The 15,340-nt window shown below is 40.2% G+C and overlaps 2 protein-coding genes across 3 annotated transcripts; one reads left to right on the top strand and one right to left on the bottom strand.

The window, feature by feature from the left end:
- Positions 1 to 2,740: 2,740 nt before the first annotated feature.
- On the bottom strand, positions 2,741 to 14,361 carry LOC119733970 (monocarboxylate transporter 12-like). Its single transcript, XM_038207349.1, has 4 exons — positions 14,062 to 14,361; positions 13,280 to 13,423; positions 3,100 to 3,930; positions 2,741 to 2,854 (listed from the first exon to the last, which is right to left on the bottom strand). The coding sequence occupies exons 1-4, from the start codon at positions 14,273 to 14,275 to the stop codon at positions 2,745 to 2,747; spliced, it is 1,299 nt and encodes a 432-aa protein (XP_038063277.1). The 5' UTR covers positions 14,276 to 14,361; the 3' UTR covers positions 2,741 to 2,744.
- On the top strand, positions 8,478 to 12,610 carry LOC119733971. 2 transcript variants are annotated; one of them, XR_005271995.1, is made up of 2 exons: positions 8,478 to 11,612; positions 12,448 to 12,610. XR_005271995.1 is itself a non-coding variant. In XM_038207350.1 (2 exons), exon 2 carries the CDS (start codon positions 10,172 to 10,174, stop codon positions 11,069 to 11,071), a length of 900 nt encoding a protein of 299 aa, XP_038063278.1. In that variant the 5' UTR covers positions 8,478 to 8,839; positions 9,676 to 10,171; the 3' UTR covers positions 11,072 to 12,610. The 2 variants fall into 2 exon arrangements, 1 of the variants encoding a protein (XP_038063278.1); XM_038207350.1 differs by having other exon boundaries at positions 8,478 to 8,839; positions 9,676 to 12,610.
- Positions 14,362 to 15,340: the final 979 nt, after the last annotated feature.

Raw genomic sequence — 15,340 nt, 5'->3', positions numbered from 1 at the left:
CACCGCTAAAGGTATCGGGATAATGCTGCCGATTTTGCAACACCAGCTGACCGACCAAATGTGGATTCTCGGCTGGATAGCGTCCCTGATCGCAATCGATGGATTCGTAGGTGACCGTTCTTTTCGTTTTCCTTGCCAGCAATTCAATTCAATCGTTTGTTTGTATTTTTTTGTGTTGCGAAACCCAAGGGTCAAAATTGACCAAATACTCATACGCATGACTGCAAGCCTCTATAGTTGTTGAAAATGCACACAACTGCTGCAAACTGCTCACTGACTGGATTGACCTGAAATATACAAATCAGAACAATTTGAGTGGCCTGATATATTTCGTCCTTAGCAAGGACTTCTTCCGAAATGACAAAGGTACAAAAAACAAACATGTAGGGGGCACACAAGCATGCAGGGCTGGAAGGAGACACGCAAAGGGACGAGTGGGGATAAGGAACTATATTGGTAATGCGACCCATACTACATACGAATATGGTACTGAAAGAATGTGGTTTTAATTTTCCCTGCGCATTGCGCATGCGTATGCAGATGGCTTATACACATGTAAACAATTTCAAATGGGTCCCTTTCAACAATACCATATCACAGTCATTCCTACATTAAATAATAATTGTAATTGTCAGAACTTATGTGGATGAGGAAAGTAAACTGCATAATATAGGTTTCTCCGGCTATTTTAAAACGTTTTGACATTCGAATTCACCGTTTCTAATATTTAAATTCGTCCATCAACATCGATTTAGTGCAAGCACTTCCAACGTTTAATTTTTTTTTTAGTCTAATTTTGTCTTTAGTCAGATAATTTCAAATTCAGTTCAAGCAAATTTAAATATAGAGCACTCGTTTTCGTCCCGAAGTATTTAATTTCGTCTCGTCTGCGTCAAACCTTGTAATTCAGAAATCAAATTAGGCTAATTGATTTACATGAGACGAATTCGATTGAATGGTAAATGACTAAATTGGTTCTTATGAAGCCCGGACAAGGGACAGGGTGGAAATGTGTTTGTTTTTTTTGTAATTTGCTAATTCGCTCCCACGAATTGCTAATTCGTTCGCACGAATTGCTAATTCGTTTGCAAGAATTGCTAATTCATTCGCACGAATTGCTATTTCGTTCGCACGAATTACCAACTCGTTCCCACGAATTACTAACGCGTTCCCGGATCCACGAGTCAGCAATTCGTTCCCACAAATTAGAAAATCGTGGGAACGAGATAGCATTTCGTGCGAACGAATTAGCAATTCGTGCGAACGAATGAGCAATTCCTGCGAACGAATTAGCAATTCGTGCGAACGAATTAGTGATTCGTGCGAACGAAATAGTAATTCGTGGGAACGAGTTAGCAACTCGTGGGAACTAATTTGCAAATTACAAAAAACATTTCCACCCTGTCCCTTTCCGGGATTCGTACGATCATTATTATTTCATCGGTGAATCAATATTCTTTTATAATGTTGCTGAATCAATAGAGTTTGGTCACAACGTAATTTAATATGATGACAATTTGATTATAGCACTTTCCAATGTACTACAGACTTTATTAGTGTGCCCAAAACGTACATAGCCAAACAGAATTTTCACTGTGTCCTATACTTGTTTAATTGTTTGTTTGTTTGTTTTTGTTTTTTTGCCTCTCGATGTTTTGTTGATGATGTTCCATCCTTTGATCTACTCTCAAAATATTTTCCTCTCCACAGCTCCTTTCGGAGGACCTTCAGTAGTTCCCTGATAATTTAACTGACCAATGGCATTCAGAAATAAAATAAGGGTGTGACGCACTTTTCCTTATATTTATATTATGTACAAGTTATATATATTTAAACGTTTCAACGTAAAGGTTTGGTCGCAAGTAATGGTGATTATTTTTCCCCGGTGATGTTGATGCATGTAGGTCTACATCGAGCTCATTAAAACTAATAACCAAATAGATAATTAGTATGATTTAAAGGCTGTGAAGGTGACAGATGGCTAGGCGTCTGGCTGCAGATGTTTCCCTCGTAATTGTGGATCTTCGTTTGAATGAATTTTGTGCATACAGGATTTTCAAAAAAACAGTGCCCCATTTTGGGGTGATGGCTTCGGAAAGAGTGAGGGCCCCGTCTCCCCCCCCCCCAGTAGGCGCCAGACTATTCCTTATTTGCATACGTGTTCAAAAATCTTGCACATGCAAATGATCCAATACCAGGGTGAGAGAGCAGGTAGTGGTGGGCGCGTACTGCTCGACACCCTTGGGACGAAGTTGCCCAGGATTGGACCTTGGTGATAATGTGGCCTATTTTCGAGTAGTATAATAGGGGTGCAATTGGCGCCACCAAAGTCAAAATAATCCACCCCCAAAACAAAACCCCAATTTTTTTCTGCGGCCAAAAATTGTGGCCAAAATTTTTTGACAAAAATTTAACTTCTAATTTTGAACAAAAAATTGTGAGCCCCCCCCCCCAAGCCATATCCTAGGTGCGCCACTGCCATGCTGCACTATCATACTCAGATGAATGTTGTTCACACGAGGTATGGCAAGATTGCCACACCCATAGAAATCGCAACAACACCAGACATAGACCAAAAGGCATAAAGCCAGGAAAAGGCATAAAGCCAGGATTGCGTGCAACTAATCTTTAATTGATCAAAACACACTTGATCAATGTACATTATGTCCTTATGCTTCTGTTTCAACTCCGATCGACTCACAGTCCATTATGAAACCCTCCAATGAAAAAAACTCTCCGAGGTTCTACCGTTGAGAATATATTAGCATCAGCAAAGGCACCAGTGGTACAGCCTGCACGCTGCCTATCAGTAGAAAGGCTGCTGTGTAACTTCCGGTCAAGTCGTAAACCAAACCTTAAAACAGAGACATAAGGTAAAATTGAAATCGGGAAATCTCGTAGAATGGTTTGACATTGTTGATCTTTTATGCTATTGCATGGTGTGATGCACATTGCCAGTGATGCCACACAAGTAACGCCATGAATTAAAGTACTTCCTAATAATTATTACTTGTATGTTGAAACTACATACTAGACTACTCCATGCAGTGAAGAAAGTGGCGTAAGGAAACGACACTCATTCATTAGGCTTATACGTACCAGGCAGAAATCCCAAAGCGACTAATAATAGCGTCACCTTTAGCGCGATCCAGCCAAAAGCACCCGCCAATAGCTCGACACCAAGAACCTGCTTGACGAGAACATCCGTCTGGCAGGTCAAGACTCCGTCACTGAACAAAATCAGCACCGCTGACGTCATCATTGGCCAATAAGAAGTCAGCAAAGAGGAGGCAAGGTACGAGACGGAACTCATAACGAGGCAAACGGCAACCAGAGTCCACGAGGACATCACTCCGCGGTCGGTGATCGGTCCCTGACTGATTGTACCAAACAGGTTCGCAATGCCCGCGATGGTCACGAAAGAACCCGCCTCCTCCAAAGTGAACCCGTTGGACTGCGCCTGGGACACGAAATACACAATCCACATGGTGTACGCGTAGAGCGTGCAGCAAGATATGACGGCCACCAACCAGTAGCGCGCATTGAGAAGTAGTCCCACCTCGAAGTTCTTAAAGAAAAACTTCCTCAGCGAACCACAGTAAGAACGGAGAGTGCTCTCGTGTGCTGATGACGAATTAGTGTGTTCGGTCTGGGGGAGCGTTTGGTATGCGTGTGACTGATCGAGCTCAGGCTGCCTCGTTGCTACCATAACGGCGCCACTCGCAACAGAATGCATGATGATGGCTCCCACTAGTAACATGGTTCCTCTCCAGCCGTAGGTGTCTAAGAAAAGCTGGACCAGGGGCGCGAAGACGATCAGTCCCACGGAGTAGCCGGTCCGTGCGATGCCATTGGCTGTGGCGTAGTTCTTGGTAAAACAGCGTCCGACAGCCTCCTTTGCAACGACATTAGATATACCTTTGGCAGTACCTTCAAAGATATAATATAAAAAATGGAAAATTGCGTGAAATGGAAAATACGCAATTTCATTTGCGTATTTATACCCTATTTCTTTCAGTTGTTGACGCATACAATTGTCTACGAACTAAACAAATATTGAAAAAGATTACAATTTTGCATAGTAATTGTTACATGAAAAATGCTTATTTAAGGTTTTAAGACCTACGTTACACGGATTATAACAGACACAAAAAAAGTAAATATGTAGAAATGAACAGATGAAAACGTAAAAATACGGAAGATGGCCTACAATTATGAGATGAATTTGAATGATATTTATATAACATTGATTGCAAAATGACAGAATCGATTCATCTATCGCACGTTCAGCAATTGCAGACGACGAAATTGAATTGTCTTTCACGAAAAAAGTATGGCGAAAATGAGCGACCAAAGACGAAATTAAAAATGATGTATGCAGGATCATGAATTTTCAAGACGAAATTGAGGTCATCACAGAACCGAGCCCAATCTAGCTCATGCATTTTGGGGGGTAATTAGTGCCTCTGCACTCTGATCTGAGATAAAGTAGGTATCCGTTACACTGGGTGGAGCCCAGGACTAACCGACATTATTGCCACTTCAGGAGTGGTTATTATTAGTTAATACGCAACACACATTACGCCGCACACAGACCCTTTACACCCCCGTGGTCAGCATTATGCCCGTGTGAAGCAATCATTAAGATGTTCATCTCAACTTGAAGGTTCAACAGCATGCTAGCTCTGCGTTATATACTTCGTACACAACTGACGACTGGGATTTGATGTACCATTGTCACGTTAGGTATCCAATTTCCTTAAAACACATGGATACAACAACATTGATAAGAAACATTAAACAAAAATTACACGAAAAAAAATCAGTTCAGCTGCTGTCGTAGATTCTCTTGTATTTCGCACTGAATCACACACTCAATGCATTTATTGACAACTTCCTATAATGTGATTTATTGAGGTACTGATATGCCAATAAACATTAAAAGTGTGAAATACAAATACTGTACAAAAATGAAAAAGTTGTACACGCTTGGGTCTAGTATACCCAATCTAGGTAAAGCATGATACATCAAGCAATCAGTTCAGACCCCGCAAGATTAAACTTGTGACAAACTTGCCCTGCCGCTGGAACAAACTTTTGCCATGGGGTGCTGGAATAAAGGACGGACAAAATTAATGCGAAAGCCACGTCGTGGCTTAATTTGGAATAAAGATGCTCTGTGGTGGGGGCGATTCCTGGCCACTTTCATTTGACTTTTTTAGCAAAAGTTTTTTGAGATTATGAAGACAATTTATTTCATTATTTTGTTAGAATATACTGTTGCTCTTAAAACGTTTAACTGTACTGAAAAGTGGAGAACGCTGTATTTTTATCTCCATTATTGGTTCCATTTCATTCTGGAAAAAGAATTGTATCGTTTTGCATGACATCGCATGTAAATATTATTGTTGCAAGGCTGCTTTCTTACATTTAGTAAATTCCTTCGTGTATGTTTTGTTTTATTACGGCGTGGGGCCACAGGGCCAGGGGCCACTTTAGTTCTATATCACCAAACAATGTAGCTCTCCATGTATGCAGTGTTATTTGTTTGTTACAGAGAATGGCAAATATAAAAGACTAAAAGACCAAATGCATCTTTATGTTTGTGCTCGGTAGATAGCAAGTTTGGGGCTAGGCAAGGATTTATCGGTCTACTGAGATTTTATGAGGAAAAAGTTGCAGAGGATGATGAATAGCTTTTTTATGGCAGGGATTTATCGGTCTACTGAGATTTTATGAGAAAAAAACTTGCAGAGGTAAAACATGAATAGCTTTTTTATTAAAACGAAACTACACTGGAATTGTAGCATGACTATAGTTTCAATTAAAAAGCCCGTCCCACTCCTTTTAGGTTGGGGTTGTGTCACGGTGAACCTTGCTATTTGTTAATCTTGAGTACAGAATGCTAGCAACGTCAATGAAACTTTTAAATGAAAAGAAAAACCTTCAGGGGAAAGGTATGAACATTGGCCCCTATTAAAAGATCGAATGAAAAAAATCCTGGCAAGCATAAACAACTTTGCCACCATCGTCATGGCCGGGGTTATTGCTAATTCAGGGTCAAAGCTTCTATCACCGGTGGAAATATCATAGACATGTCATAATTTTGGATACCTTGAGAGAAATATCGATTCTGCACTGCCTGAAGATTTAGAAAATACCTCCTCTTGATATTTTACAGTGTTTGTGCTAGACTTTCGAAGCGCCGCGCTTAGCCGCGGCAAAACTAGAAACGAACAAAACAAAGGAGATATTTGTAGAGCAAGCATAATGTATAGCGTAGCGGCGCAATTTCATCGTCGCGTAGAACACTGCTGGCTGGAACACATTTTTGCCCAGGAGAAGGGGGTGCTAAAGCATATTCCAAGCACCCAATCCGAAAAGTTGGGGTGCTGCAGCATCCACAGCACCCCCGTTCCCGGGGGCTTGAATCTTGACTGTTATTATTCAGAAACTTAGACCATGCTTCCAGAAGAAGCATTAGGCTATGCCCATACGGAAGATTATGGAAAACAACTTGGTCAGTAAAAACCATTGGCCAGAGTTTTTTTTTTTTATGGAAGTCGGCCTAGTGGCCCAAGTGCCAGTTTATTACATATTTTCAAGAGCTTTCAAAGTAACAGAAAATAAGTAGGAGAAAAACACCTTCCTTCATATTATTAATTGTTCCACAAAATTGAGCTTTAATACATAAACTATTTGTTATTCAAAAACAGCTTCATCGTGTGTACTTAACGAAAAGTTAAAACCACAAACGTGCGACTGCAAGGCGAAATAATTTTTGACGTTCTAAAAAAAACGAACTGATGTGATAACAAACTAATGACCATGACTAATAAACACATAAATCTCATATTGGGTATAAACTTCTCTAAGTCATAGATGCAATTTGTATAATTATATGTTTGAGTACTATTAGGTTGACATCACATTGCTTTTTAATCGTTTTTTTTTTTTGGCGAAGACTATTGTTTTGTACTGCGGAAAAGAAATTGTATGAATGTTCAATCAACCAACCAAGAGATAATGAACTGACTTGTATGGGTGGTAGTTTTTCGTTGACTGAATCGAGTGGCGATTACTTATAAAAATGAGAACAAAAATTGTTTTGAGTACACCTACTTCTGAATATTCAAAACACTCTGTAAAAAGGATGACATATCACCAAACTATTGGATATTTGTCCAGATTTTATTTGAACATAAACCCTGTGAAGTGTTGCATATTTCCAGAGTGATTCAGTCATCGGATTTCTGTTGAAAAATAAATTAGAGCTTACTTTGATCATAGCTCAATGCTTTGATTCACCTTCCCACTATAAGGGGAGAAATTCTGTTGACAATTTAAAGCTTATTTTAATCGGCGCTCTTCATAAGGGGCGGATTTAACATGTTGACAATTTAGAGCTTAATTCCTTTGATTCGCCCTCTCAACAAAGGGACGGATTTCAGTTTAACGTTGAGAGCTTACTTTGATTCGCACTCTCAATATTAGGGTCGATTTCTGTTGGCAATTTAGAGCACTCTTTGATTCACCCTCTCAATAATAAGGTGCGGATTTCTGTGGACAACTTAGAGGTTAAACTCACCGTCCCAGTTAAGGTGGCGGATTTCTGATGACAATTAAACTGAGGAGTAATTACTTTGATTCGCCCTCCAAAAATTGGGGGCGGATTTTTAAAGTTAGGGGGCCTATATTGATTCGCACTCCCAATAAGGGTGCACATTTCTGTTGACAATATAAAGCTCATTTTGACCCTCCCCCCCCCTTTAAAAGTTAAACATATTCAGAAACAAAGTCCTTTAAAGACCCATCTTAAAAACAAGAAAAAAAGATTTTATCAATCGTATTGTTTGCCTAACCAGGGTTGTAAATAAAGACATTGTATACTACAGTTGTTGGCAGTTGTTGGAACAAGTATTCTGAGTCAATTTCTTTGTTGTTCCAAACAGTCAGAATACACAATAAATTGTCTTTGTGTGTGTGTGATGAAACAGGTTTTAGGGTCATTGCGTTAAAATGTTGATATTCTCTGAACGGATTGAGCAAATTCAGTATTTTTTCATCTAACAATAGCTTATGAAATTGGCTTTCCAGTCATTATTATTTTGGTACTACATATTGTTTTAAATATGAAATTTATTTTGGGGGGTTTGCCTCCGCCTTTTTTTTTACTCACCTATTAATAGCATTTGGTTGGCCAATTATAAAGTGTTCAGACAAGCCTACGCGAAAAGTAATCCCAAGGTTCATATAATCTCACGTCCAAGTCGTCTCGATCTTGATTATATTTTCCTAACCAATGCTAACCATGATCGCTATTCTTGCTCCAAGCATCCAAGAATGCTCGAAGTCAAATTGTTCCTTGCTCTTTGCTTCAGCCACCTGAATCACATAGCTGCACTGTACATACACAATGTACATGCTATCCTACAATCTAGCTCCATGATAATAGCATCATATGGATGGTCATGTGGCAGGGCCAAGTTTTACTTGTAGTTTTTACTGTATTTTTTTGTAGTGTTTTAGGATAGGAGTAGGTCCCCTGAATAAATCACCCCTTTTATTAGATGTCCCCTACCCTTTCATAGAAGTGTGTACCCCTGATTAGCTTTCCCCAGTAACAGTTCACATTGTATGTAAATTGTTCCCATGCCATTGGTTCCCCCTGTCTCAAGACCATGTGCCCTGCCCACCCTGTAAGACCACAGACCCCTCATGATCAGTAGCAGACCAGCGGCAGTAGAGAGAGGGCCGTGCATTTTATTACCTCTCTTTCCCCCTTGATTTTCTTGGGTGCGCTTTGCCCTGTGTGAGAGTTTATCTGCTCGAGTTATTGGTGAGTTCTGATATATGTTTTTTGTATTTTCTCATTAAGTGTATTATTAAGTTTTTTTAGAAGTTTTGATCTGTTTTGGTATTGTTCAGAGTTTTGACAATCAAGTTTTATAGAATTCCTGAACAGCCTTGTAAGTTGTAGGAATTATCACTTGAAGTTTTGAGATTGGGTTTATTTAGAAATTACTTGCAGAAAGTTAGCTTGTATTGTTTGATTTTGATTGATCAGGATCATTAGACATGTTAGAGTTCTGTTATTTTCGAGGAAAACTGTGTTGTCAGAAGTTTGATTTATTTCATTGACTTAATTTCCGAGGAATGACTTGGATAGATGCATTGCATTGCCTTTTTCTTTTGACATCTGATTTCAGTATTTTGGATGGTGTTTTCTTCATTACCTTTATTGTTTTATTGTACATGTATAAAGCCAAGAGGAGTGGTTTTCCCACAGACTTCTTACTGATTAGTTTGCCATGTTTATTCATTAGTTAGACTTGTCCAAGCTGTTCATTTACTGTAGACTTGCATTTCCTTTATTTTGTATTTAGCCACCTGTTTCATTTAGTTATTCTTATCTGCTTTGGACCTGTGCAAGTTTACTATTCAAGAATGTTGAATTACCCCCTTGGTGATTAGTCCCACCTGGCATTCAGAAGACAGGGACCACTGTTTATCTTGCTCATTAGGTATTCACGAGAAATTGTAGTGTTCTTGGCAAGAGTGTATAGTAGTTCCACATGGCATTGTTTATATTACTTTAGACCTAGTGTAGCTTGAGTTGTTTGCATTGTTTACTGTTTTTTATTATGTTCTTTACTCTCTTATCTTGTTTTACAGATTTTCTGCCAGAAGTGTCTTTAAGGTCTACTAATATACACACTGTGTTGGTTTGAGTCTTTGGTTTTAGGTTTAAGTTTTTGGTCTTCATCTTTTGTTTTGATTTTGATTTGAAGTTCTTGTAAATAAATTCCTTTTGTCTTTTTTTGTTCGAAATCTAGAATTGTTTCCCTTGTCCCTATTAATTCAGTCTCCTCGCGCCTTTTCTCTTCAAAGATCCTGAGTTTAGTTTGGTTAGAATCCCCATAGTTGTATTAGTTTTCGCGAGTTCCCCAGGTGTGTCATTTTTCCAGGTTACATTTTTTTCTATTTTTGGTGGAAGATCCGGGTAGGGAATATATTTTTTTAGTAAAATTTAGCCAGGAATTGTTTTGATAGGGACGACAGGCATTTTTTCAAAGGTTTTTTTCTGTCTTTGGTGGTCAGTTTAGATAAGTCAAGTAACAGAGTCTATAAACCAACACAGTGTTGTTATATTGGTGGATCGGACAAGTACATGATGGTGGATGTCAGGACTCCACTCCAGCTCTGTGGTTTCGACCCAGTACCTGCTGAAACCTGCAACCTTGAAGTCCCTGATGTGCAGCCGCAGTCTGAGATGCTGAGACTCCTGCAGCACCAGTCCAGTATGCAAGAGGTTATTCTGCAGCAATTTCGGCAGATAAACGCACTCAAGGAGATGATGCGGCAGGTGATGGGCGAACAGATGAGGCAGAGATGCTACATACATAGTCTGGAGTGCGCCCTGTCAGATGTTAAGGTGAATCAGCGTCCCCCAAATCAGCCAGTTCCAGAAGTCCCCATCCCACATCGGCCAGTACCGAAAACCCCCAACCCGCAGCCAGTGCACGAAGTCCCTAAGCCCATCCCCCAGCCAGCGCCAGAAACACACGCAAGCACCCCTGATGAGGCGACACAGGCCAGCTCTCAGGGAGGTATGAGTTCCGAAAGGATAAGCCTCAGGGAAGCTCAGCTGAAAGATCCCGCAATCAGGCGGGTTGTTGAGCTCAAGACGGCAAGCCCCCTGATGACAAGGAGGCAAATGTCCCAAGAAACCAGAGTGGTGCAGAAGTTGCTAGGAGTATGGCGTCGACTAGAGGTGAAGGGAGGACTTCTGATGTACAAGAAGGGCGGCGGGAAGGCTACATGTAGATACCTGGCAGTGCTTCCCCGACAGCAGAGAGAGGAAGTGTTTCATAGTCTCCACGGAAGCATGGACAAGTTCGGCTATGGAAGAATCCTGAAGCTTGTCAAGGACAGGTATTATTGGCCTAGTCTTCATAATGAAGCAATGGCATACATGAGGTGTCATCGCAGGGGCGTACAGCGAAACGGGAGGGAAGCGTCCGGTGAGATCTCACCGCCTCCAGAGTTCCGGGATGACAGAGGACCCTGATCACTGTATTTTTGTCTAGTTTAAATTTGTGGTTGACTTAAATGTCCTCAATAATGTATTGAAGCGTATTGTGTATTTTAGCATTTTGTTTGTTTGTTTTAATCATGTTTAATTGAATTAAGTTGATTTTTATTGCCATTGCTGGGGACAGCAATATTTTAAAGATGGCGTGAGTGTGGCAGGGCCAAGTTTTACTTGTAGTTTTTACTGTATTTTTTTGTAGTGTTTTAGGATAGGAGTAGGTCCCCTGAATAAATCACCCCTTTTATTAGATGTCCCCTACCCTTTCATAGAAGTGTGTACCCCTGATTAGCTTTCCCCAGTAACAGTTCACATTGTATGTAAATTGTTCCCATGCCATTGGTTCCCCCTGTCTCAAGACCATGTGCCCTGCCCACCCTGTAAGACCACAGACCCCTCATGATCAGTAGCAGACCAGCGGCAGTAGAGAGAGGACCGTGCATTTTATTACCTCTCTTTCCCCCTTGATTTTCTTGGGTGCGCTTTGCCCTGTGTGAGAGTTTATCTGCTCGAGTTATTGGTGAGTTCTGATATATGTTTTTTGTATTTTCTCATTAAGTGTATTATTAAGTTTTTTTTAGAAGTTTTGATCTGTTTTGGTATTGTTCAGAGTTTTGACAATCAAGTTTTATAGAATTCCTGAACAGCCTTGTAAGTTGTAGGAATTATCACTTGAAGTTTTGAGATTGGGTTTATTTAGAAATTATTTGAAGAAAGTTAGCTTGTATTGTTTGATTTTGATTGATCAGGATCATTAGACATGTTAGAGTTCTGTTATTTTCGAGGAAAACTGTGTTGTCAGAAGTTTGATTTATTTCATTGACTTAATTTCCGAGGAATGACTTGGATAGATGCATTGCATTGCCTTTTTCTTTTGACATCTGATTTCAGTATTTTGGATGGTGTTTTCTTCACCTTTATTGTTTTATTGTACATGTATAAAGCCAAGAGGAGTGGTTTTCCCACAGACTTCTTACTGATTAGTTTGCCATGTTTATTCATTAGTTAGACTTGTCCAAGCTGTTCATTTACTGTAGACTTGCATTTCCTTTATTTTGTATTTAGCCACCTGTTTCATTTAGTTATTCTTATCTGCTTTGGACCTGTGCAAGTTTACTATTCAGGAATGTTGAATTACCCCCTTGGTGATTAGTCCCACCTGGCATTCAGAAGACAGGGACCACTGTTTATCTTGCTCATTAGGTATTCACGAGAAATTGTAGTGTTCTTGGCAAGAGTGTATAGTAGTTCCACATGGCATTGTTTATATTACTTTAGACCTAGTGTAGCTTGAGTTGTTTGCATTGTTTACTGTTTTTTTATTATGTTCTTTACTCTCTTATCTTGTTTTACAGATTTTCTGCCAGAAGTGTCTTTAAGGTCTACTAATATACACACTGTGTTGGTTTGAGTCTTTGGTTTTAGGTTTAAGTTTTTGGTCTTCATCTTTTGTTTTGATTTTGATTTGAAGTTCTTGTAAATAAATTCCTTTTGTCTTTTTTTGTTCGAAATCTAGAATTGTGTCCCTTGTCCCTATTAATTCAGTCTCCTCGCGCCTTTTCTCTTCAAAGATCCTGAGTTTAGTTTGGTTAGAATCCCCATAGTTGTATTAGTTTTCGCGAGTTCCCCAGGTGTGTCATTTTTCCAGGTTACAGTCACACACTGGCATGGGTAACACCTATACTGACCACGGCCTGCAAGTCACTGCTCTTAGCTAGTGGATCAGTTACAACTGACCAAAAGTAGGCTCTTATCAGTCTAAACATGCTCAAACATCAGGTAATTTGCTGCAGGCACTGCATGCTTCATTAGGCTTGAACCTCAGAAACTGAGGTTTGAGAAAATGCATTAGATTGGGCTCAGTTCTGTAATGGTAGCGAAAATGAAAAGCGTGTTCAGAGCGATTCTCCATTTCAGACGAAAATGATTGACCGATTTTCAGAAGTGATTGAACATTTTAGGAAATTGGCCGGGAAAACCTATATTAAACAAATTCGATGGAAATATTATTTAACATTTTAATTAACATTAGATTTATTAGCTCAATGATGACTGGAAGGAAGCTGGAGTATCTCTGCGATAGAATCTGTTTGCTACGAGTGTTAAATTAATCGGAAAAACCGAAACATTTCATGTGGAAATTCAATGAAGTTGAAATCGTTGTTTTTCAATGTTTTTGAATACAACCTGCCAGTAACATGTACAGCAACGCCAGTTGCAGAGAGTTCTCGACGAACGATCCGGCAATGACCGCTGCACTCATCATCACGCCACACGTCATCATGGCGTAACCAGCCCCGAAGCGCCTGCTCACTAATCCTCCGAAAGGAGCTGTGGAGACGTACAATATTTGATTTTGAGTTGATCAAAGGATGGAACATCCTTGTTTCTAGATGCGAATGAAGTTGGATAACAATTAAGTAGGATAACAATTAAGTAGGATACCATACAGTGAAAATTCTGTTCGGCTATATTGCGTTTTGGGCACAACGATGATGCCTGTAGTAACTTTAAGAGTAATATAATCAACTTGTCATAATAGTCAATTATGATGTGATCAGACCACCGAAGAAATAATAATGATCGTGCAGTTTACTTTCCGCACGTATATCAGTTCACACAATTTCAACATTTATGTGTATTTAATTTTCAAATAATGACTGTGAAATAGAATGAAAATGGTATTGCTGAAGGGACCCATTTGAAACCGATGCATGGAGAAAATTAAAATCATAATTATATTTTGAAAGTATCATATTCACATGTAGTCTGGGTTGCATTACAACCAACAATTATTACATTTAAATAGTGGCTTACAGTCATGCAGATGAGTAATTGATATACGCATGAAAAAGCTCAGTCAATTTTAATACATTACAACACCCATGCATGCGCTTCTTCGCAACGCCATAAATATAATACACACAGTTGAATTAAATTGCAGTTGAGAAAAATACTGTCAGTGTTACCTACGAATCCACTTGTTGCGGTTGTCAGTGACGCTATCCAGCCGATAATCCACATTTGGGAGGTCAGTTGGAATTGCAAAATTGGCAGCATTATCCCGAGAACTTTCGTAATGCCGGTCACCATGAAGTTTTTGGTCCAGAGGGCGAGGACCGCGACCCAGCCGGGCCTTCCGCCGTCCGGCCCCTCCAGACTGTTGCTCACCGCCCCGCTCATAGTCCGGAGATGTTGGTGAAGGAACAGTGTGCGCGGTGGTTGACTTTCTTGCTCAAAGGTTTTAGAAGGGGTACCGGGTGGGCATGGACATGGTATATACATAACACATCTCGCAGTTACGTGACACCGCCATCACGTGAATATTATGGAAATAATTTATGAGTGAGATAGTCCTACATTTAAATTGCCATGTGAGATTCAATAAGCGACATGTACGTGTACACCGTATGCAGCCTCAATAAATGGCGAACACCAGGAAATGCAAACCACCCATTGTCAAATTCCATTGTCAAGGCCGGTTGCACAAGCTCATTGAGCTTGTGCAACCGGCCTTGACAATGGAATTTGACATTTGCTAGAATAAATGGCATGTACGTACATAGATCTTGGATAACACATACTCGGTTTTTAAAAACACATTCCGTTTTTTTATTATGTCTGAGCCTTTTTGACTCTAGTTCTGCTTCGTACCAAGACAGCCTTTGCTGCTTTGGCCCCCCCCCCCTCCCCACCGGGTGCCCCCCCCCCCACCCACCGGGTTGCACCCCCCCCCCCTCCCCCCCCCCCCCCCCACCGGGTGCCCCTGACGTTGGCACTCAAAACCTCTGCAAGTGCAAACAGCCATTCCAAGAATTCAATCAATGCATTTACTTGGCAAAATGAATATTCAACACTTCAATTTATGCAAAGTACCAATACACTAACCAATGGTAACTCTACTGGAGTTGACTGCCCCATTCTTTGATGGTTCAATAACTACTTCTAGAAATAGTTGGGTGTGGCGGTCCCGAGGAAAATAAATTGTGTGTCTCTAAACCACTTCCGTTTAACCGTACTCAGAAATTGTAGGCCCCTAAAAATAAATTAGTGTTTTGTCAGTTTAAAGAGTCATTTCGATTAAAAACCAAGTATCACTTTGTGACAACTATCTTAAGACATTTATTGGGATAATTACGAAATTAAATGCAGCGGTCAACTCTGTCGAAGCACGGTATAGTGCGCCCTCATTTGACTTGGGGTCCATAAGGGGCGGGCTTAGCAAGTAATGGTGATTATTTTTTCCCC

This window comes from Patiria miniata, unplaced genomic scaffold (genome assembly GCF_015706575.1).
Source record: "Patiria miniata isolate m_02_andy unplaced genomic scaffold, ASM1570657v1 HiC_scaffold_26, whole genome shotgun sequence".
Lineage (NCBI taxonomy): Eukaryota > Metazoa > Echinodermata > Asteroidea > Valvatida > Asterinidae > Patiria > Patiria miniata.
Note: the sequence above shows the minus strand (reverse complement) of the source record. Positions and strands in the feature narration are given on the sequence as shown.

Bases quoted from the DNA above. Each gene is read 5' to 3' on its own strand.
- LOC119733971 (XM_038207350.1), top strand. From the start codon at position 10,172: ATGATGGTGGATGTCAGGACTCCACTCCAGCTCTGTGGTTTCGACCCA.
- LOC119733970 (XM_038207349.1), bottom strand. From the start codon at position 14,275: ATGAGCGGGGCGGTGAGCAACAGTCTGGAGGGGCCGGACGGCGGAAGG. The intron at 13,424-14,061 runs GTAACACTGACA...ACGTCTCCACAG, and splicing joins CGCAACAAGTGGATTCGTAG to CTCCTTTCGGAGGATTAGTG. The intron at 2,855-3,099 runs GTACGTATAAGC...CTCTGTTTTAAG, and splicing joins CGCTTTGGGATTTCTGCCTG to GTTTGGTTTACGACTTGACC.